We start from the raw sequence: 21,888 nt of genomic DNA, 5'->3' as shown, positions 1-21,888 counted from the left end.
CCAGCAGGAATACAACCCTATTTTGTGTAGTTTGTGGCCTTTTATTTCTATACAATCCCTTATTTACAGGAGATCCTAAGTAATATTATACACTAAGGCATCCTTTTTGAGGGAAACTACTTCCCTTGTCAAGACAAAAAAAAGTAGCTTTTTGCTTATTCGGGCTATCAGAGTGAAGGAATAGTGAGTGCACCTGTGTCTGCGCAAATGCTTGTGCACTATAATATGTCCTGCGCAGTTGGCTAATCTTCTAACACGAGAACATCATCATCATTTACATATTTTTTAACCTGACATGTTCAAAGCTACCCGCCTAAATTACTGCCAAAGTTCATAAAAATCCACTAAAAGAACGCAATAGGTACCTACCTCTCGGTGAGACTGGTTGTCAGGCTGTCTGGCTTTAACTCAGACCGTGATCCCACATCTCCCGAAACTAGGTAAGAGAGATGACGTAGATGCACTTTTTGTAACGACGTCAAAAATCATCAAATGACCCCGCTGTGGGTTAGCAGCGGCGAGGGAGTGTCAGACTCTTACTGACTAAAAACCGTCGTGTCCCGTCATAGGCCTTTTATGTACCAGGGCCGCGGTAACTCGCGCGAACAATCCCGCAGCCCCGACAGGCGACGTAGATGATCTACCATTCACAAACCGCATTTGATTTTACCTATGCCTTACCTACGTGCCGAATAAGTTTTTTAGGGTTCCGTACCCAAAGAGTAAAACGGGATCCTATTGTTTTCGCTACTATGTCCGTCCGTCTGTTACCAGGCTGTATCTCATGGACCGTGATAGTTAGAGAGTTGAAATGTTCACAGATGATGTATTTCTGTTGCCGCTATAACAACAAATACAGAAAACTAGAATAAAATAAATATTTTTGGGGGGCTCCCATACAACAAAGGTGATTTTTTGCTAATTTTCTAAATCATGGTCCGGAACCCTTCGTGCGATTCCGACTCGCACTTGGCCGGTTTTTTTTGCTAAACAACAATCATAATATTTAGATTCTAACACGAGACTAAACTTGTATACTTAAATAATAATACATTCAGTGTGTTTGTGAACTTCTTACAGTACAGTCGTTCACAAGATACGTTATAAGGTACAACTCGGAATCATATAAAATATTTTTTTTTAATATTTCCTATTAAAAATCTTGTTTGAAAAAATATATACCTATATATCTAGTTAGTATATATATTGAGTGCTTTAAATTATTGGTCATTTGATTTAATAGGTAAGTTTAGAGTTTGTAGGTAATTTTTTTTTTATTAATTTTCAAAAAAATATAGGGTAATAAGGGAGTTTCCAAATTACAACTTATAATTATTAGTACTAGGGTACATGATATACCTAGTCAATTCGGAAAAAAATATATTAATGAATAGTGTTTATTATTTTTTCTTCTGATTTTTGCTTACCGTAACAATTATGATAAAGGATAATTAAAGCTTATAATTTTACACTGTTTTTAACCGGCCTCTCAAGTAGCATGTTATTTTTTTTAAGTAGGTACTTTACATTTTTTTAACAGATCACGTGTACCCAAGTAATTTAAGTTTTTTTGTATGTGCTTTGTACTCAAAATCTTTAATTTTGATTCAGGAATATAAAAAACAATGTTTTATTAACTACACAATAAAAAACCGAAGTGAAGTGAATCATAAACCAGTCAAAAGAAGCAATAATTTTTTGGTAAGTTGTTTTTTTTATTTAAAAGCCACTAAGTAGGTTTTATCATTTTAAGTGTATCTTTTTTCCTGTATGTATGTAAGTATCTAATAACAAAAATAAATAAAAGTTAGCATCTACATTTTATATGGGATACAAACCTGATTGATATCAAATACCTATATAAATTATTTTTGATTTTCTTGGAAAGTATGCCTTTGTGCAGGAAACTCACTCTCTTTTAGCCAGAACTTGTTATAAAAAAATATTAGTTCTAAGATGATCATTGGTAGACGGAATGGTTTGAGATGAAAGCATTAGGGTAATTTTGTATAACCATTCTACCTACTTCTTGCAAAGTGGTTGAACAGTCATGATACCTATAACTTGACGAGCACCGCATTTCAGTCTATTGCAGCCTAATTATATCATTGCTTACTAATTTTTTGTTCAACAAGTTGTTTCCCACGATTTCTTCTGCGTCCTAGGGTAGGAACTTCCCGTACCCGGACAAAATATACCTATTCTAGATATGTTAGGTACCTACTCAGTAATGTTGAAGCTTCCCAACAGTGAAATAGTAATAGTCGAAAAGGAGTCGAAACCGCGCGAAAACCTAGTTTCCATAAAGCATAGATTACTTAATATCAACTTAGTAAGTAGGATTAAACAGTATAACTTAGTTTGTGTACTTAACTCTGTTTGTGTGAATGACGACTGCAAATGTCAATAGCATTTACTTGCTTAGGTAAGTACGTATTGTGTGCGACTTTGTCGTATGTCGTGGTGGCCTAGTGGGTAAAGAACCAACCTCTCGAGTATGAGGGTGTGGGTTCGATTCCAGGTCAGGCAAGTACCAATGCAACTTTTCTAAGTTTGTATGTACTTTCTAAGTATATCTTAGACACCAATGGCTGATAAAAAGGTAAAGGAAAAACGTCTTGAGGAAACCTGGACTTATATAGTCTGAAATCAGCAACCCGCATTGAGCAAGCGTGGTGATTAATGCTCAATCCTTCTCCGTGTGAGAGGAGGCCGCAGCCCAGCAGTGGGACGATACAAAGGCTGTAACAGTGTGCGACTTTATCTCAGAGGAAGGAAATATAGCGGAGATGCCATAAGGAAGGTAGGTCAGGCGCTTTCTTGTAGCTCAAGCAACGTACGGTAGACGTGATCAGTTACTAGAACTAACGAGACGTTCGGGTTGCCTGTCAAATCAAAAATTGGTCTTGATTGATTTTTGATTTTATTTTGATATCTCCGCTAGTCATTTTGTTCTCCATGGCTAAAATTCATTGCTACATATGACATTTATTCTTTAAAATCATCCTCCTGTCCTGACACCAATTTTAGTTACACCAAGTTTAGTGGTCAGCGCAGCATGTTTTCTCCTTCCACATTCTTGTATCTGCCGTCATCTCACTAGTAACATTCTTTCTAGCCTTGACGACTTTGGTCGTATTATTCCACTATATATCACCTGGCTCTGATTTCTAACCTCATGTTCTTATAGTTTATGCATTCCGTAATACTACTTACCGCAGATTTTCCCGCCGACTATTGGTGAATTTTTGCGTTTTAAATCCTACAGCACTCTTCAAATAGAATCCTTTATCGAATTAACCTTCTAAGAAAGGATAATATCGTTTATTTAAGGTTATGAGGCAATGATGTAAAGCACTGGTACTCAGCTGCATCCGGTTAGACTGGAAGCCGACCCCAACATAGTTGGGACAAGGCTCGGAGGATGATGATACGTAGGTCCTATTAGTTATTTATAAACATTTTCTAATAAGAAATTAGAATATCACTACACATTAGGTATCTACCTAAATTCCTAGATCTATAAACAAATCCAGGTGTGAATTAACATTTTTCAAAGAATATCTTATCAATTTCTAGTTTTCACACATTTTCGTTAGCATTTACCTAGACTTCCTACAACATAAGCGTCACGAAATTAAACAGGATAATTACGAAAAAATATAGATTCATGCATCTTTATATTTGACAAACAAAATGACGTACGATTAATATGTTTATCTAGACTTATTTGATGAACTTAGAACTTATAATATTTATACAAATTATACGCACGAAGAGTGGCACACTGGAAACTAAACAGTCGGCCAACAGTTGACACTACAGTTGCCAATTTTTTAAAAGAATATCTTGATTTCAATCAAAGTTTTCATTCAATACCGGCTCTGAAACCGATATCGAGTCTGAAACCGGCTAAATACTTGATCTTTGTAATGTGCGTACTACCATTCATCTTCATACTGATTCATGAGCCCAAACAAACTATCGGCCGACTAAAAGTTTGCAGTGTGCTCTAGGTAAACCTACATTGAATGATGCACTGGCTATATACCTACAAGTTTTATGAACAAACATACAGACACATCTACGAACAAATAGTCAAATACGTCATGCAGGTGATGTGACATGACCTCCGAGAATAGTGACAAACGTACATTGTGACTGACAAACGTATGTTGTGTGCTCTTTACGCTCTATAAAGCGTGAATAAGTATGTATTTTTCTATATTTAGACAAAATATCCTAATTTCCTACTATTACGAATAATAAACGACTCAATCTATTTGGGTTGTTTTTTTACGAAGTACCTACCTAAGTACCTACCTACTGAAAAATGAATGTACTTACTGTATATCTATAAGTAGGTAGTACATACTTAGGCTAGCTTCCATAAACGATGAGGATTTTCTCCCTGATAAAAAAAAAACGTATTCCTTGAGAACTATATAACTACTCCGCGCATCCGGATTAAAAAAATCATTTATTTAATATAGGCCTTTACAAGTACTTACATAAGTATTTCTATGATTCTAGTTGCCCATTCCAAAAGCAGATTTCAATGGAGAAGAACGGGCAAGAAGCGCCATGGTTACTCTTTTTTTTAATAATAGGTATTACAGTATATATGTAGGTATTTTACAAGCTGGTGTAATTTTAAATTCTCAATAATTAAAAAAATTGTCTCCGTAAATAGTTTAAGCTACAGTGAAGGATTTTTAAAATCGGACCAGCAGTTACTGATATTAGCATATTCAAGCAATCAAACTAACTTTAATAGTATCTATTAATAATCCCTACTAATATTATAAATGCGAAAGTAACTCTGTCTGTCTGTTACGCTTTCACGTCTAAACCACTGAGCTGATATTAATAAAATTTGGTTCAGAGATAGAGTTGACCTTGAGAAAGAACATAGGATAGTTTTTATCCCTGACTTTGTAGAATTCTCTTGGAAACGCGATATAACCGAACTCGACGCGGGCGAAGCCGCGGGCGGAAGCTAGTTGTTCATAACACGATAATCGTATTTTTTAGAAGTATTTTGTAATTATAACGTGTAGGGACTGTAGGGAGGTATACTTGGTATAATTACATAGGTACTACGCTACGAAAAGAACTTGTAGGTACATAAGTAAAAAAACCGGCCAAGTGCGTGTCGGACTTGCGCACGAAGGGTTCCTTACTATTATTTATAAAACCGCATCTACCTGCAGCCGTTATCGATATCGAAAAATGAGCAAAAAATCAGGTTTGTTGTACGGGAGCACCCCAAAATATGTATTTAATTCTAGTTTCAGTATTTGTTGTTATAGTGGCAACAAAAATACATCATCTATGAAAATTTCAGCTCTCTAACTATCACGGTTCATGAGATACAGTCTGGTGACAAACGGACGGACGGACGCAACGGACAGAGGAGCGAAAACAATATAGGGTCGTTTTACAACTTGGGTACGGAACCCTAATAAAAAACTTGCTACGAAAAAAAATACTTGTAGTTAAGTAAAAAAACGTAACAGATTATTATCTAAGTATATCAATCCAAATTATCTCAAGCCTACACAATTAAAGCGATTGTGAACGCAAAAAAATTTGTTTGTTCCTAAAATAGAACGATAACTGACGTCTATACGGATCGGTGTTTACACGTGAAAAATCATTTTCTTCGCAAAAAATATGTTTTTTTTTAATCAAACATTAAGTGTAAGGAAATACGTCAATATAACACGTGCGTATCTAGTATATAATAATTTTTTACTGAATTATAAAATGCTTATATAACTGTGTCTGCTTACTACTGCCTAGCCTTTTCCCAACTATGTCGGGGTCGGCTTCCAGTCTAACTGGATGCAGCTGAGTACCAGTGTGCCACAAGGAGCGACTGCCTTTTTTTTTTGGGAGGGGGAAATCCTCATGGACTTCCTCCGCCTGGGGAAAGGCGGAGGGGTATGCCGGACTCCTACCGGCTAAAACCCCCTTGTGTCCTCCTTGCACGTGTGCGCGGGGCCGCGGGAATCCAGATTCTTCCGCAGCCCCACACTAGTGTTGGCCCTCGCACGGGCCTCGTCTCTTGCACGGGGTAGTGAGGTGTTCGCCTACCCCGTGCATCATCTCAGGGGCACGCGCCGACACACGCGCGTGCCACCGCCTCGGGTCCACTGAGTAGGGGCGGGAACTTCCCCAAGTCCCTCGCCCTTGAACCCATTCATGGGGGGCGGAAGAGGGCGTTGTCCGCCCTTCTTCTGCGCCCGGTGCGCCTTCTGCGACCGGGGAAGGGAGTCAAAATCTCCCTCTCCCGTTCCGCAGATTCCTTCTGCGACATCACGTCCTCGCAGAAGGAAACCACCGCGTCCCACGACTCTGCACTGCCGACCATCCTCTGCACCACAGCCGGCAGCGACAGATCGTCTCCGATTTCGTTTGTGAGGACACGGCGCTGCTCCTCCCAAGCTACACGCTCAGCGAGCGTGTGTTGCGCCGTGTCCTCCCCGCAATGGACGCAGTGGTGACACTGAGCGTCCGGCTCCCTGTCTAAGCGACACAGAAACTTGCCGAAGCACCCATGCCCCGACAGTACCTGCGTCACCCTGAATGACAGGGAGCCGTGCCCTCTCTCGAGCCAGTCGTCGAGTACTGGCCGGATCGCCTCGACGGTAGCAAGGCCGGCGGTAGGGTGCATCAGCCTTTGCCGCCATTCCGCCACTAGGACTTGACGGAGCTCCTCTCGGCGCAGCTCGATCTCCCGCTGCACCGGCATCGAGCCCCGTACCCGCTCTTCCTCGCGCCATCGGTATAATGACGCGAGTACTTTCGCCTCTAGGTCCCAGGGCGGGGATCCGGCCAGGACACAAGCCGCCTCGTAGGAAATCGTGCGGTACCCTCGGATGACTCTGACGGCCATCGCCCTCTGCGGTTTGCGCAGGATGGCGAGCGTGCCGGCCGTCATGTCCATCGCCCACACGGGGGCCCCATATAGGGCCATGGACCGCACGATTCCCACGTACAACCGCCTACAGGCGGCGCTCGGTCCCCCCAAGTTGGGAAGCAACGATGATAGCGCGCCCGCAGCGCCCATCAGCTTGGGCGTCAGCCGCCGGAAGTGAGGCCCGAATTCCCATCGGCTGTCGAGCACCAAGCCCAGGTACTTCATGGTGGGGCCGACAGCGATCCGGGCCCCGCTGACCACGATGTGTGATCCCGGCGGCGCGGCGGCGCACGTCGGGGACCATGGAACACGATGGCCTCCGACTTGTTTAGGGCCACCTCCAGGCCCAGGCGCCGGATGCGGTTCACCACCTGTGATACCGCAGCTGTGGCTATCAACGTCGCTTCCCTGTGCGAGCTCCCCCGGGCAGTGACAAGCGTGTCGTCCGCATAACACGTCATGTCGGCGCCCAGTGTGAGCTCACCCCTTAGCACCCAGTCGTAGCCGATGTTCCACAGGAGGGGTCCCAAGACCGATCCCTGCGGAACACCGCACGACATAAGGTGCCGACCGGCGGCACCGTCACGTCCCCGAAAACTGACGCATCTGCCCTCCAGGTAGGCCCCTACTATACGGCGGAGGTAGGGAGGAACTCGATGGTATTTGAGAGCCTCCCGAATGCAACTCCAGGGAAGGGTGTTAAATGCGTTGGAGATGTCTAAGGACACCGCCAGCACCACCCCACCCCGGGACACAGTCTCCTCCGCCAGGGCCCTCACGCGCATGATGGCGTCTATGGTGGAGCGCCCCCGACGAAAACCGAATTGGTTGTCGTCCAGATCCGGCCCCTCTCTGCACAAGTGGCTGACGAGGCGATCAGCTATGATGCGCTCAAAGAGTTTTCCCGCCTCGTCGAGCAGCACTATCTGAACTGCACAACCTAGTTACCCGGGTAACCTACTTAGTAAAACTTGTTATCAGACTTACTGGCTTCTTACTACTCGTAACGACTGCCAAAGATATTGAAATGATAACCGAATGAATCATATTACTGATAAGATAGGTCTGTATTAGGTAAATGATTCATTACCGAAGTCGAGGCCGGCCCATCGCGCTGTTAGAGTGAAGGAATAGTGAGTGCACCTGTGTTCAAGCAAATGTGCCTGCACTGTAATATGTCCTGCGCAGCTGGCTGATCTCCTTTAGAAAATGATGTAGCTGATATATTCATAAGTACTTAGGTACGTGAATTTGTTTGTTTTTACTCCGATGGAGTGTTAATTAATAACAAATATTAGTTTTAAAGTCCGGAAAACGTGACTCTATGATATGTTACTCTGGCCCTTCAAGGAAACAATTATGTACTAATAAACTGTATTATGTACCTTTGTATGTACCTATTACCATTTAGCTACGTGGTAAAAAACACATACCTATCTCAAAATAGTCAGTGTTTTGGAGATTACCCTTGTGGCCTAGTGGGTTCGATTCCAGATCAAGCAAGCACCAATGCAACTTTTTTTAAGTTTGTATGTACTTACTAAGTATTGGCGGAGGGCACGTTAAACTGTAAGTCCCGGCTGTCATTTGAACATCTTTGGCACTTTGGCAGTCTTATTGGTTTGCTCGGGTAACAGGGTTGAGGAGGTCAGATAGGGCAGTCGCTTCTTGTGGCACACGGTACTCAGCTGCATCCGATTAGACTGGAAGCCGACCCCAACATAGTTGGGAAAAGGCTCGGTAGATAATTTCAGTTTTAGTTTTTTTTTTTTGCTTTACTAGGACAGTTTTTTTTATTTTTATTGTAAATATATTTGACAAAATTGAATGAACCTTCTATAAGGTAATGTTTTGTTGTTTTTAAAGTTAGCGCGCACATGATTCGAGTACCTAACTTGATAATAAGTTAAGTAAGCGATCAATGGAGTCACGCGTATTCCGTGTAGCTATAAATATTAAATAACGTTAAAATGCTTTATGACTATTCTGATAAAACTTCAATGAATTCATTATTAGAATCTATAATTGCATTTTATTGCAGTTAGTTGTAATCATATAAATCTGACTTAGGTCCGGTTGCTCGAAGTTCGGTTAGTTACGTTAAAGTATGGGTAAAATTTTAGTCAAAGTAAAATTAACCTCTCCTCTAGCATTTAGTGATCAATCAATAGAAAGCTTGTGTTATGTAGGTAGAGTATTTTAGTCTAGTGCGGCTATTTATTAGTATTAAGGGAATTAGAACGTTTTAAATGAATTTATAACTACGTCTAAAATCTGCTCTAAGTTGCAAGGTATTGAAAATCAATGGAAGGTATATTAATACGAAATGTTGCGCTTAAAAAGACCTTCCGAATTATATACGAATCATTATTAGAGGGAGATTAGATCTTACATTTTTCCCATTCTCCTTTAAAAAGCGTGGTTGAAGTAGAGATTAGTTAACGAGTGGTCAAATTAAAAGACGCATTTTGACAAATAGTAAAGAGGAAACCTCGAAACAAATTCAAATGACAGCCGGGACCTATACGTAGCTTTACAAAATAAGGTTTTTTGTCGTGTTTTTACCCAATTTGCCAAAATACGCAAATATTTAGCTTGTTGACTTGTAAACTGTAAATATTGGTTTTGATCCGATCCTAAGGCTAATTCATTTACCTACTGTCGGTCGCTGACCTCTAATATATGTACAGTCAAGTTCAGGTCAGTGGTAAAAGTTTTATAGCAAAATCGTACTTATTACTATTGAGTTAAGGTGCATGACAGTTACCACTGATGTGCAGTCTACTGTACAAGAATATTGCACTTTGAAGGCCAAGATTATTTTATTTAGTCATTTCTGGGTAACCTTAGGTTAGGTCATAATTTGGATATATTAAGCTCATAATAGGAATATAAAAAAGTACCTAGATCCTGTAGGTCCTACCTTTTTTTTTTGTTGTCGCTGGGTAAAAAATGCTATTACGCATGCCCTTCCCGTCGGGGGACGGGAGAGGGGTATGTGGGACTCCCCGGTAACGACGTTCCCGGTATACCCACTAAAAAGGCCCAGCGGCACTCCGACCTCGCCTGAGTGGAGGGGGTCTGGGAATCTATGGCATCCAGTCCCCCACCGGCGATTGCCCGCCTCACGGCAGGCCCCTCATGCCTCTCCCCAGTGGGGAGAGGTCCCTATTATGGCCGGAGCACAAGGGGCGATCCTTGTAATGCAGGCGGTGGCACCCCCGCGCCTGTCGCCCGCTGATCACCCCCCGGGGCGGATGGGGACGGACGTTGTGTTCGCCGTCTTCCACCCCTTCTTCGTCTGCGGAGCGGCGCTGCGAGAGGGTCGTTCTCCCGCAAGCGCTCTGCCGCCTCCTTCTGTGACATGACGTCCTCACAGAAGGCTGTAGGTCCTACCTAGCTGTCATTTTACATCTTTGGCAGTCGTTACGGGTAGTCAGAAACCAGTAAGTCTGACACCAGTCTAACCAAGGGGTATTGGGTTGCCCGGGTAACTGAGTTGAGAAGGTCAGACAGGCAGTCGCTCCTTGTGGCACACTGGTACTCAGCTGCATCCGGTTAGACTGGAAGCCGACCCCAACATAGTTGGTAAAAGGCTCAGATGATGGAAGCTCTTAAAAGGAATATCTATATGTACTTCAGTATCATAAAACTGAAGAGTTTGCTTCTAAAACGCTAATTTCAGGAACTGTCGATTCAATTTGTTTTTTAAATTAGATTACAAGACATAATCATTTACAAATATTTAAATGAAATCCTTAAATTATATTGTCGTTTCAATCAATTACTAGTAAAGTTCATTAATGCTTTCATCCGTCAAAACCTTCGTGTTTAGAATAGCTAATTATAAATGAATTATGTATGTAGTATGTTAATAACGTTCAACATTTGTTTAATCAAAAATCTTTCCTTCCTTATTTACTTTAACTACTCATGTATCTGTCCAACTATCCCTACTAATATTATAAATGCGAAAGTAACTCTGTCTGTCTGTCTGAACTACGCTTTCACGTCTAAACCACTGAACTGATTTTAATAACATTTGGTACAGACATAGAGTTCACCTTGAGAAAGAATATAGGATAGTTTTTATCCCTTTTGAATAATTCTCTTGGAAGCGCGATATAACTGAACTCTACGCGGGCGAAGCCGCGGGCAGAGTAAGGTATATTTAGAAGTATATAAAACTTAGAAAAGTTGCATTGACACTTGCCTGAACTGCAGTCGAACCCACATACCCATACGACCTTACACAATCACTGGCATTTGAAAAAAAGTAGGTATGTTTTTCTTTACGTAGTTCCTTGTTTATCAGACTTGGGAGGTTTTAGGTAATATTGAGGTAGGTTTTTTTTAAATTTCTTTTTTCTTTATTACCAGTATTCAAGTCACGAGAAGAGTAAATCAAGATGGTACCCCGTCCCGCGCCACAGTCGTCTACTCCCCCTCTGATCCCCGAGTTCTTCGCGGGGAGGGAGGTATTCATCACTGGAGCTACTGGCTTTATGGGAAAGGTAAGTTAATTAAAAGGTGACAGAAAACATCTAGAGAAAACCCTGGACTATACAGTCTGAAACCCGCATTGAGCAAGCGTGGTAATTAACGTTCAATCCTTTTCTGTGTGAGAGGAGGCAGCAGGCCAGCATTGGGACGATTAAAAAAGGCAATGACGACGACAAATTCATATAAAAGCTATTCAAAAATTCAGAAACTTAAAGGATAGTAGCCAGTTTCACTGGTTTCTGATAAAGACGCTGTGTTCCTGCTTGTGATCTCTCTCCGGTGGTGTCGGATTGTCGTCGCATCGCGCTATGAGAGTGAAGAAATAGTGTGTGCACCTGTGTCCAAGCAAATGTGCGTGCACTATAATATGTCCTGCGCAGCTGGCTGATCTCCATATATGAGAACAATAGCCGTGGCCGACAATCGGCTAGGAGGATATCGTCATCATATATGTACTTATTACTTCCTAATAGCTATCTTTTTACGTCAAAAAACGAAATTAGGAAATAAACTTTGCTCGAAGCTTGACATTAATAAATTCACATAGTGTAAAGATTGGCCATGAACTTAGTGCAATTTATAAGCTAACTCTTCTGTGAGTATTCTTAATGAATACTATTGTAGTGGATGACGTTTTAAATCCTTCACTTCAATTTTAAAATCAATTTTATTACAGCGCTTTCACGCTACCAAATCGTTCGACGATATTGCGCATATACGCGCGACTGGAAACAAAAAAAAACTGAGCAAAGGTGGTGTGAAAGTGTTGTTTGACATATAAAAATTATTAAACTCCAAATTAGCTGCATGCTACCAAGGAGTGGATGAGGAAACTGTCTGTAAAATCATTAGATGTGATAGATTCATAGACGTTTGTTCCTCATTCACGCAAAAACTACTAGATGGATTTTGAAATTAAACTTGGCAGATACACAGTTAAAGATACTATAGGTAGTTTTGATCAAAATACAAGCAATCCTGACTGTCCTTATTTTAATGTAATCAAACCACAACAATCTCCATCAGGTCCTGGTAGAGAGACTGCTCTGGACATGTCGCGACATCTCCCGGCTGCACTTACTGCTGCGAGAGAAGAAGGATGTCGCACCAGAGAAGAGACTCTCCCAGTTGAAGCAGTCACAGGTATGTCATCATCTCCCGAGCCTTTCCCAACTATGTTAGGGCCGGCGTCCAGTCTAACCGGATGCAGCTGAGTACCAGTGTGCTACAAGGAGCGACTGCCTATCTGATCTCCTCAACCCAGTTACCCGGGCAACCTAATGCAAGTGGTTAGACTAGTGTCAGCCTTACTGGTTTCTGACTACCCGTAACGACTGTCAAGGATGTTCAATGACAGCCGGGACCTACAGTTTAACTTGCCATCCGAAACAGTCATTGGTGTCCAAGATATAGTTAGAAAGTCCATACAATCTTAGAAAAGTTTCATTGGTACTTGCCTGACCTGGAATCGAACCCACGTACTCATACTTGAGAGGTTGGTTCTTTGCCCACTAGGCCACCACGACTGTAATATGCACATTACCATTCATCTTCTTAATTAAAAATTCTATCAAAATATCGGCCGACCAAAAATGTTTATAGTAAGGAAATGTAAGATTATAATCATGAATTAATAGCCACAAAACTAGATTTCAAAAAACTCAAAACAAGGAAAAAGAAAACTAGTCTTTTTTAATAATAATATTAAATTATTTTATTGTAAAATATGTCTATGCATACATATATTATAATTTTATCATGACATCATTGCTCTCCGGTGGTGTCGGATTGTCGTCCCATCGCGCTATGAGAGTGAAGGAATAGGGAGTGCACCTGTGTCCAAGCAAATGTGCCTGCACTATAATATGTCCTGCGCAGCTGGCTGATCTCCTTATATGAGAACAGTCGCCGTGGCCGACAATTGCTCTGGACGTCATTATCATTATCTGCCTAGCCTTTTCCCAACTATATTGCGGTTGGCTTCCAGTCTAGCACCACTATTCTTGTTTTTTTTTTTGTCTGGACGAAATTATATCAATGAAGTAACTTCTAAAACTATTCAGCAATGTATGTGTAGGTCTTAAAACTCCTTTAGTAAAAGCATACCATTGTTATATTCACCGAAGCGTAGCCAAGCTTCAGACGCATTGAAGTCTACATCGGGGCCATGAAGAGCCCCGAAGAAGCGTCCGTGTAGCTGTTTGCTCTGCCATACCTCCTTGCGATCATGGGTAGTTAGTACCACAGGTCTGCGCCAGTTCTCATTTGCCTACGATAGCGGGGTGAGTCCTCTCTCCACTGCTACCATATAATTGTTATACTCATTATTCACGAATGTATTGTATTGTACAGGTGTTCGACGTGATCCGTCAACACTGCCCGAAACAACTGGACAAGCTGAGCATGCTCGCTGGTGACGTCACAAAGCGCCGGTTCGGACTTGACCATCACGCCATCAGCCAATTGAACCAGGTTAGTCAGATATTGTAGTCAATTCTTCTATCTATACTAATATTATATATGTGTAATGTCTGTTTGTTTCAATGCGCTAATCTCAGGCACCATCATCATCATCATCATCTCCCGAGCCTTTTCCCAACTATGTAGGGGTCGCTTCCATAATTCCGATTAAAAAAAGATTTCTGTGTGTATAGCCCGTTTATTTACCTTAGCTATTCCTCTGAATACTCCTTTATATACTACGTCTAAGTATTGCCTCGTGTACTCCCCGTAATACTACCCTTTTCGGACTCCTTTATATGCTACCCTTTTAGACTTCGCCTATATACTCCCTTATATGCTACTCTTATTATGTACTTCCTTATGTACATACGTGCTAGCTTTTTGTACTCTTTATGTACTACCTTTAAGTACTTTTCTTTATACTCCCTTATGTACTCGTTTATCTAATCCCCTATGTACGTACTTCTATTTGTAATCATTAGGCTTTTACACAAAGAAGCATATTAATCATGCCGACTTGCAGATGAACTTTATCCAATAATGACAGATCGCGATATTATTTTAATTTCAAACATTATAAAATCAATTTTGATAACAGATGGTTTTCTACAATTTTTCCTGCAAATATACCGGTATTCAAAGGTGACAAGGTAAATCTAAGATTTTGGATCACGTTTTGGATTTTGTACTAAAACATTTTCGAAAAACGTGTTACGATAAATTTATTCATTCTCATAAATAAAAACGTTTTAGAAAAACATGTGAGTGTAGTTTAGAATTTAAAAAAAAACTAGGACTATTTTGCCAATTTTATTGGCATTTTCAAAATCTTGTTTAATATCTTTTATGTCTTTTACTATCTATATTTGATGTAGAATTCAATAATATGTTCTCTAGCCTATGTTTCATTCACGTGCAATTAGGATTAGGTAATCAAAGTTCATCTTTATTCTTCTAGCTACCATTTATATTCTTATCAAAACTGACATGTCAAATTAATTATTTATCACTCTTTACATTTTGTGACTTATATCAGCCATCACACCATCACGTGTGCCCATACTCAATACTCAATTATTTATTAGCATTCCATATGTTATACAGGTACATTATAATTTATAAACAATATGGACTCTATAGGGCACAGCTTAAAGAAGTTCCAGAGTGTGACAGTAGCTTATTACTATATTATAATTATACTCAGCACCATATTAATGAGTATACATGCGAGTATCGGTGTGTGTGTGTGTGTGTTTTGTCTTGAGTATGGCCGTAGTTGAGCCGAGACGTTTTTAGGCTATAACGACATGATGAAGACGATTTTACCTATAATTTCTCCTGTTATACCACCAGGTGTCAGTGGTGTTCCACTCGGCAGCCACGCTGAAGTTCGACGAGCCGCTGCCGGTGGCTTTGCAGCAGAACGTTCACTCTGTCGTCACTCTTATGGATATATGTGATCAGCTGCCTAATATGCAGGTAAACCGTAATATTTATATACGCAGTCCGTTTGCGGACGTAACCACCACCGGTGCTATTCGCTCCCATATAGGCCTTGTTACCCATCAGCGCAAGTGCCAAGACCAAGCAACTTGATACGGATGCAGCTTATGTTATCTTCTTATATATTTATATATGTTATGTTAAGAAGCCATTGATGATGATGTTGACTGTAGTATAACGTTCATGTGGACAAATGTTAGATGTGTAAGGTTAAGGCGAAAAAGTTGTGTCAAAGGTAGTGCAACTTTTGCACAGCTTTTAGATGTTATTAACAAGTTGCATTTGCATTACATACCTATAGGTAACTTAAGAACTGATTTGTCTGAAAATTGATGAGGACAGCAAATAGGAGTGCCAGCTATGTAAAAATTAAACATGCTACGCCGAACACACATAATATTGGGATAAAGAGGGAGGATGATGATAATGATACGTGGATATTTGAACACAATGCAAATTCTGCTACAAGAGCTCCTAAAAGACCCAAACCTATGTCCCCAGGTGTTAGTCCACGTATCAACAGCCTACAGCAACGCAGAACTGACCAGCGTGGAGGAGCGCGTCTACCCGGCGCCCGCGCAACTGCAGCAGCTCAGCGCGCTGGTAGAAGCCTTACCTGCTGGTCTACTGGCTGAAATCACACCACAGTGAGTAGAGTCATCTCCCGAGCCTTTGCCCAACTATGTTGGGGTTGGCTTCCATTCTAACCGGATGCAGCTGAGTACCAGTGTGCCACAAGGAGCGCGTTGTCAGCTGGTCTACTCGCTAAAATCACACCACAGTGAGTACATCATCATCTTCCACTCTAACTGCATGCAGCTGAGTACCAGTGTGCCACAAGGAACGACGCGCTGCTAGAAGCCTTGTCAGCTGGTCTACTCTCTGAGATTACACCGCAGTGAGTAGAGTCACCTGGTCTCATGTTACCTCCACGTGTCTATAGTCTACAGTAGGTAATGCGGAGCTGAGCAACTCAGCGCACTCGTAGAAGCCTCGCCAGCTGGTCTACTCGCTGAAATCACACCACAGTGAGTGCCATCATCTACCGAGCCTTTTCCCAACTATGTGGGGGTCGGCTTCCAGTATAACCGCATGCAGCTGAGTACCAGTGTGCCACAAGGAGCGACTGCCTATCTGACCTCCTCAACCCAGTTATCCGGGCAGCCCAATATTCCTACGTAAGACTGGTTGTCAGACTTACTGGCTTCTGACTACCCGTAACGACTAACAAGGATGTTCAATGACAGCCGGGACCTTCAGTTTGACGTGTCATCCGAAACGATATTTTATGTACCTACGCTTATATTGATAAATTGCTGTCTTTTGCAGGTTGATATCCCCAAAACCGAACACTTACACATTCACAAAAGCGATGGCGGAGAGCGTGGTGGCCGAGCGAGCTAACACTGCCAACTATGCCGTCGCCATCTTTAGGCCTACTATAGGTTAGTATCTACTTATACCTTAACTATAGGTAATACTATAGTGCTCTACAGGTATTATAGTACTAGTTTCTTAACAATGGTAAACTTTCTAATAAACGGTAGTTACGTATATGCTAGTACTGCCATCTAGCAGTGAATAGCAGAAGTGATATTGTTGCTACTCAACACTAGATGGCGCTAGGTGCTCAAATAACTTTTGTAACAACTTATGTATCGATGTGAAAACTAAATCTGGTATTATTTTATGTTACCTGAACGTCTTTCATAGTTATGTTTACTGTGTACATAAATGGTTAAATAAATAAATCTTTTAAGTTGTAAATAAATCTTTTAAAATTGCTATCGGGCTGTCTTTTGTATTCTGTTGACGTTCAAAAAGTGCAGTTCTGCAAACAAGTATTTGACGGTGCCACCGTCGATGTGTCAACCGTCGATCTGTCAACGGTGGACCTTATATAAAGCGGCGCGCGCGCACGACTCGGGTCATTCGTTCGCCGACCGTTGCCGCGTGCACACCTCCCACAAATTCGTGATAAATAATTGTAGTGACTAATATTGAGTTAATTGGAATAAACCAAGTGATTGTGTGAAGACCTCTTTGTTTCATTTAAAGATGTCGGATCCTGACGCCGACATATTCATAAACGATTTTTGAGTTTGCTTCAAATTGATCAAGTGTGAGAGCCATAGACTATATTTTATCCAGGTACGAGCAGTAGTTCCCATGAGACGTGGCTAGAAACGGCTAGTATTTTATAACAGTGTTATTTTCGCTTGTCCCCAGTAATATCCTCCCTCCGCCACCCATTCCCTGGCTGGATAGAAAACCTGAACGGTCCGTCAGGCGTAGTGGTGGGAGCCGGCAAGGGTTTGCTGCACGTGCTGAGCTGCGGCGCCGTGCGGCGTGCTGACATGATGCCGGTGGATATTGCTATCGATACCCTCATAGCTGTGGCTTGGGAGGCGGCTAACGATCAGTAAGTACCTACTGTGGTTTTGTGCTCAAGTGTTGGAAGTGTTTTTGGTTTGCCCTTGAATCCAATTTAAACGGCAGTAAATTAAGGAGTAAATTAGGTAAGATATAAGGAAGGGGTTTAGGGGAGTACATCAATGGACTTCATAGAGAAATACATTGAGACATGTTTGTTTAAATACCCCTTTCTATTTGGTCATCTCTAATGAACGGGCGAGTGTGATGTTAGAACAAAGTAAAGTTGTGGGCATGCCCATAGTGCCCACTGAGATAGATCCACTATTGACTTCCACTTAGAACCTTACCACTGATAATCTTCTTGTTTCATTTTTGATCACCTAACAAGCCCTGGAGTCAGCGTTTTTCTTAAATGTGATTGAAATTGAACTGACACTACTGACAGCAATTTGATGACTGTGTATTTATTCATTAACAGTTAGGATACACAATTACACACGAAGTACACAGATGAAAAGATAATCAAGTACAATCAAGTACAAAGTCACAGCTTATTTAGTGTGTTTTTTAATAAGTGTATATTCTAAAACCCTATCTCACCTCCTCAGGCCAGGCTATGCTCGCGTGTACAACTGCAGCTCGTGCATGGACGGCACGTCGTGGGGGCAGTTCCGAGCGCGCATGATGCGCTGTGTGCGCGAGCATCCCTTCGACAGCGTGCTGTGGTACCCCTTCGGCGTGCTTAGTGAGAACACGTGAGTACAGCTTTTATGTATTGAAGAAGGGAAATGTTTGTTGCCTTAAAATATTATAACACAAATGTTACAAACATTAACACTTATTTAGTTGTATTGAACTTCCAAAAAATAAACACTGCATATGTAAGACACCCCATTTATTGGCCATCTGCCGTAAAATTTATCTCAGAACCCACGATCACGAACACGCATGCCTTGTGTATGGACAAAGTCCCCATCGCTCTAGGAGCCAGCAATCCAGCAGTGGACATCTTTAAGTTGAGTGACGACAAACATGCATATTGTCAAGCAATGTGTTTGTGTTTGCAGGCTGATGCAACGGTTTCTGGAGACGACACTGCAAACTGTGCCACTGTACTTCGTTCACTACATCTCTAAGCTGTGCGGGATCAAGTCTAGGTATGGATCATAGCATCAGTTCGATTCCAAAGTCAACAAGAAATGCTAAGCTCTAGCATTTACATTCAATTTCTACCTCGGACTGTGTAAATTCCAAAACTGCAGACCAGCTGAACAAGATGCCAATAATAGTCTAATTATTATTTGTGCATCTTTTTATAACCATCTAACGTCTTTCAGACCAAGCCTGACAACAGTAAGCAAACGCCTGCACGCGATGAACGAGGCGTTAAAGTTCTTCGCATTACGAGAGTGGCACTTCAATACCGACAACGTGCAACAACTGATGCACAGGCTGGCACCTGCTGATGCCGCTGTGTATAACCTCGACCCGGGGACTATTGAGTGAGTGTATAGTATAAGCACTAATAAAAACAGGTTTGTTTTGTATGAAAATAATTATTGCCATTATTGCCAACCATTGGCAATGCTATTTGGCCAGTATTTCATCATCTGCCTAGCCTTTTCTCATCTTTGTTGGGATCGGCTTCCAGTCTGGTGAATGCAGCTGAGTATCAGTGTGCCACATTGAGTGACTGCCTATCTGACCTCCTCAAACCAGTTACCAACAACCAATAGGTTGCCCAGGTAATTGGGTGCCTTTTGGTAAGACGAATGTCAACCTTCTGGTTTCCGAGCCGTAACGACAAAGTCGATTCGTTTAGTTAGACTGTACCTAACAATTATGTATCACTTCCAGCGAGAGTTTTAAAACCTTTTACCAATGCCCGTGTAATTCAACTAAGTACCTTCTTTCATACTGTATATAATATATGAACCTCCCTTCCAGTTGGGAGTCTCACTGCGAGGACTTCGTGAAGGGCACGCGCAAGTACCTGCTGCGGGAGAAGGACCAGGACATCGAGGCTGCCAGGAGACGCATGCATGTGTGAGTGTACATTATTGATTCTCAATTTACTGGCTTAACTCGTATCTTGTTTGAACTACTTTCCGTACAAGGATATAAATAATCATATCGATAAATGGGCTATCCAACAATGAAATATTTCTTCAAATCGGTTCAGTAGTTCATGAAGTTAGCGCGTTCGTTTTAGCAAAAAATATCAATTTATTGTCTACAAAACTGGGAAATGCAAGAACTTTATAAGATAGGGGATTTTATAAATTGATACCTGCATATAAGTGGGATTTATTCATATTGAGCTGCACGGAAATAAGACTTATAAAATCGTGTAGCTAAATTGACTTTTGTGATGTAGTGGTAAGTCTAATATAAGGAATGTACTCAATAATTATAGGACAGTATTAAACGTATTATCGAACAATAAACATCTTTCCTTTAACAAGCAACTCCCGTCCTTACAGGGATCCCCAGGATCCCCAGGATCCCTGTAACTTTATGTTCGTGTGTAATGTAACCTATCCTAATAAATATCCCTTGGAATACTATAAAATTGATATTAAATTAGAGATCTATGGTATTACTTAACCAATATAATATTTACCATATTTAATACTTATTTTCCATCCACAGCCTACACATGATCCACAGTTTAACAAAAATACTCCTAACTCTACTGATGGCTCGACTCGCGTACCGTTCCACTCCCGCCATCTTGCGGGCAGTAGCGGTACTAACAAGGTTGAGACGACGCGGCGCCACCGTCGCTCTTAGCGCGTGAAACTAATTTATTTTATGGTGAAAAGAGTATTTTAAAAAGTTGAGAGATTTTTAATTTATAAAGTAGAATAAAATAAAATGTACACGTTTTATAGTTGTATAAAGAAGATGCGAAGAATGTATTTATCATCGGCAAGGATATTGAGCCCTGACTTTCACCTGCGCAGAAGTGATTTATTGGTTTATTGCCTTAAGTGTACAGTGCACAAAGCGATCCCCACTCTTCCGCTGAGAGCTCATGATCCGTGCCGATAACTATTGTTGAGGTATAAATTGTCAAGGTTTAGTTAAGTTTTTTTGTGATGAATAATATTAAAATGTTTTGATCACAATTCCATTTTGATCCATGCTAAAACAATATAAACGTATTTTATATACTTATACATAGCTAACTGGAAGCATTATATTTTGTCATACAAAAAATAATCTTACGGCTTTAATTTAATATGGGTTTAAGATATAATTATAATATTTATAAATGAAATGTATAAAATAATACATAAATGGTGCTTCATTAGAGTAATCTTAATAGCGGAAGACAGAACTTGGTTAATTTAGTAGGTAAGTTTAACTAAATGTTAAAAAGATACATTTTTCCCTCGGTATATTTTAAGGAAAATTGAAGCTTGTATTTGTTGTATTAATAGCAATAAGTTATTAAAATAAGATAATAACTAATTACGGTAAATGAGTGCAATAATTCATAACAATTACTTTAACTTCGTATTAAAGGTACTTTGTATTAAAATCTTATTATTTTGTAACGATATTTGATAATAAACATCTGTGATTGGAAAAATATTGTTTTATGTACCTTCAAGGAAGCGGGAAATTCCAAATAAAACTTTTTCTGTTTTATTTTAATGTTTTGCATAGGTTAACCTCAGATCAAAGAAATAGGGTTAGGGTAACATTTGATATGCGTTTATAAAATATACCACAAAGTAATTTTTGATGTCTTTGTTTTACTCGGAAAGTTGTTACAATGAAATGCTATTTACTTTTAAATGCATAATACTTAAGGCAAAATATAAAAACCCGCCTCATATAGGTATCAAATGTCAACTTAGAAAAACATTTTATATTTTCCATTACGAACTATAACGAAATATAATGTAATGTCAGGACACTTTTTCACAAACGGTCGGTTAGCCCCATGCTAAGTTATTAATTAACTTGTGTTACGAGTGCTAACACAACTGATAAACTACATATAGCTACATATATACTTATTGTATATAATATATACATATTGTAACACCCAGACCACGGCCAACAAGCATGCTCATCACACAAATGTCGACCGAACCGGGAATCGA

The 21,888-nt window shown here is 40.7% G+C and overlaps 1 protein-coding gene across 2 annotated transcripts; it reads left to right on the top strand.

Moving 5' to 3' along the window:
• The first annotated feature begins 5,710 nt into the window (after positions 1-5,710).
• On the top strand, positions 5,711-21,245 carry LOC110377849 (putative fatty acyl-CoA reductase CG5065). Of its 2 annotated transcripts, none has more exons than XM_064042714.1 (13): positions 5,711-5,728; positions 11,306-11,439; positions 12,455-12,571; positions 13,781-13,900; positions 15,245-15,370; positions 15,896-16,041; positions 16,724-16,839; positions 17,624-17,816; positions 18,379-18,525; positions 18,838-18,927; positions 19,108-19,272; positions 19,718-19,816; positions 20,423-21,245. In XM_064042714.1, exons 2-13 carry the CDS (start codon positions 11,335-11,337, stop codon positions 20,568-20,570), a joined length of 1,572 nt encoding a protein of 523 aa, XP_063898784.1. In that variant the 5' UTR covers positions 5,711-5,728; positions 11,306-11,334; the 3' UTR covers positions 20,571-21,245. The 2 variants fall into 2 exon arrangements, with proteins under 2 accessions (XP_063898784.1, XP_063898783.1); XM_064042713.1 differs by lacking the exon at positions 5,711-5,728 and adding an exon at positions 8,014-8,166 and having other exon boundaries at positions 20,423-21,244.
• Positions 21,246-21,888: the final 643 nt, after the last annotated feature.

The sequence above is a fragment of the Helicoverpa armigera genome, chromosome 29 (assembly GCF_030705265.1).
Source record: "Helicoverpa armigera isolate CAAS_96S chromosome 29, ASM3070526v1, whole genome shotgun sequence".
NCBI classification, from domain to species: domain Eukaryota; kingdom Metazoa; phylum Arthropoda; class Insecta; order Lepidoptera; family Noctuidae; genus Helicoverpa; species Helicoverpa armigera.
The sequence above is the reverse complement of the archived record's forward strand: the minus strand, read 5'-3'. Positions and strand labels throughout refer to the sequence as shown.

Bases quoted from the DNA above. Each gene is read 5' to 3' on its own strand.
- LOC110377849 (XM_064042714.1), top strand. From the start codon at position 11,335: ATGGTACCCCGTCCCGCGCCACAGTCGTCTACTCCCCCTCTGATCCCC. The intron at 16,042-16,723 runs GTGAGTAGAGTC...TGTCTTTTGCAG, and splicing joins CTGGCTGAAATCACACCACA to GTTGATATCCCCAAAACCGA. The intron at 18,526-18,837 runs GTGAGTACAGCT...TTGTGTTTGCAG, and splicing joins GGCGTGCTTAGTGAGAACAC to GCTGATGCAACGGTTTCTGG.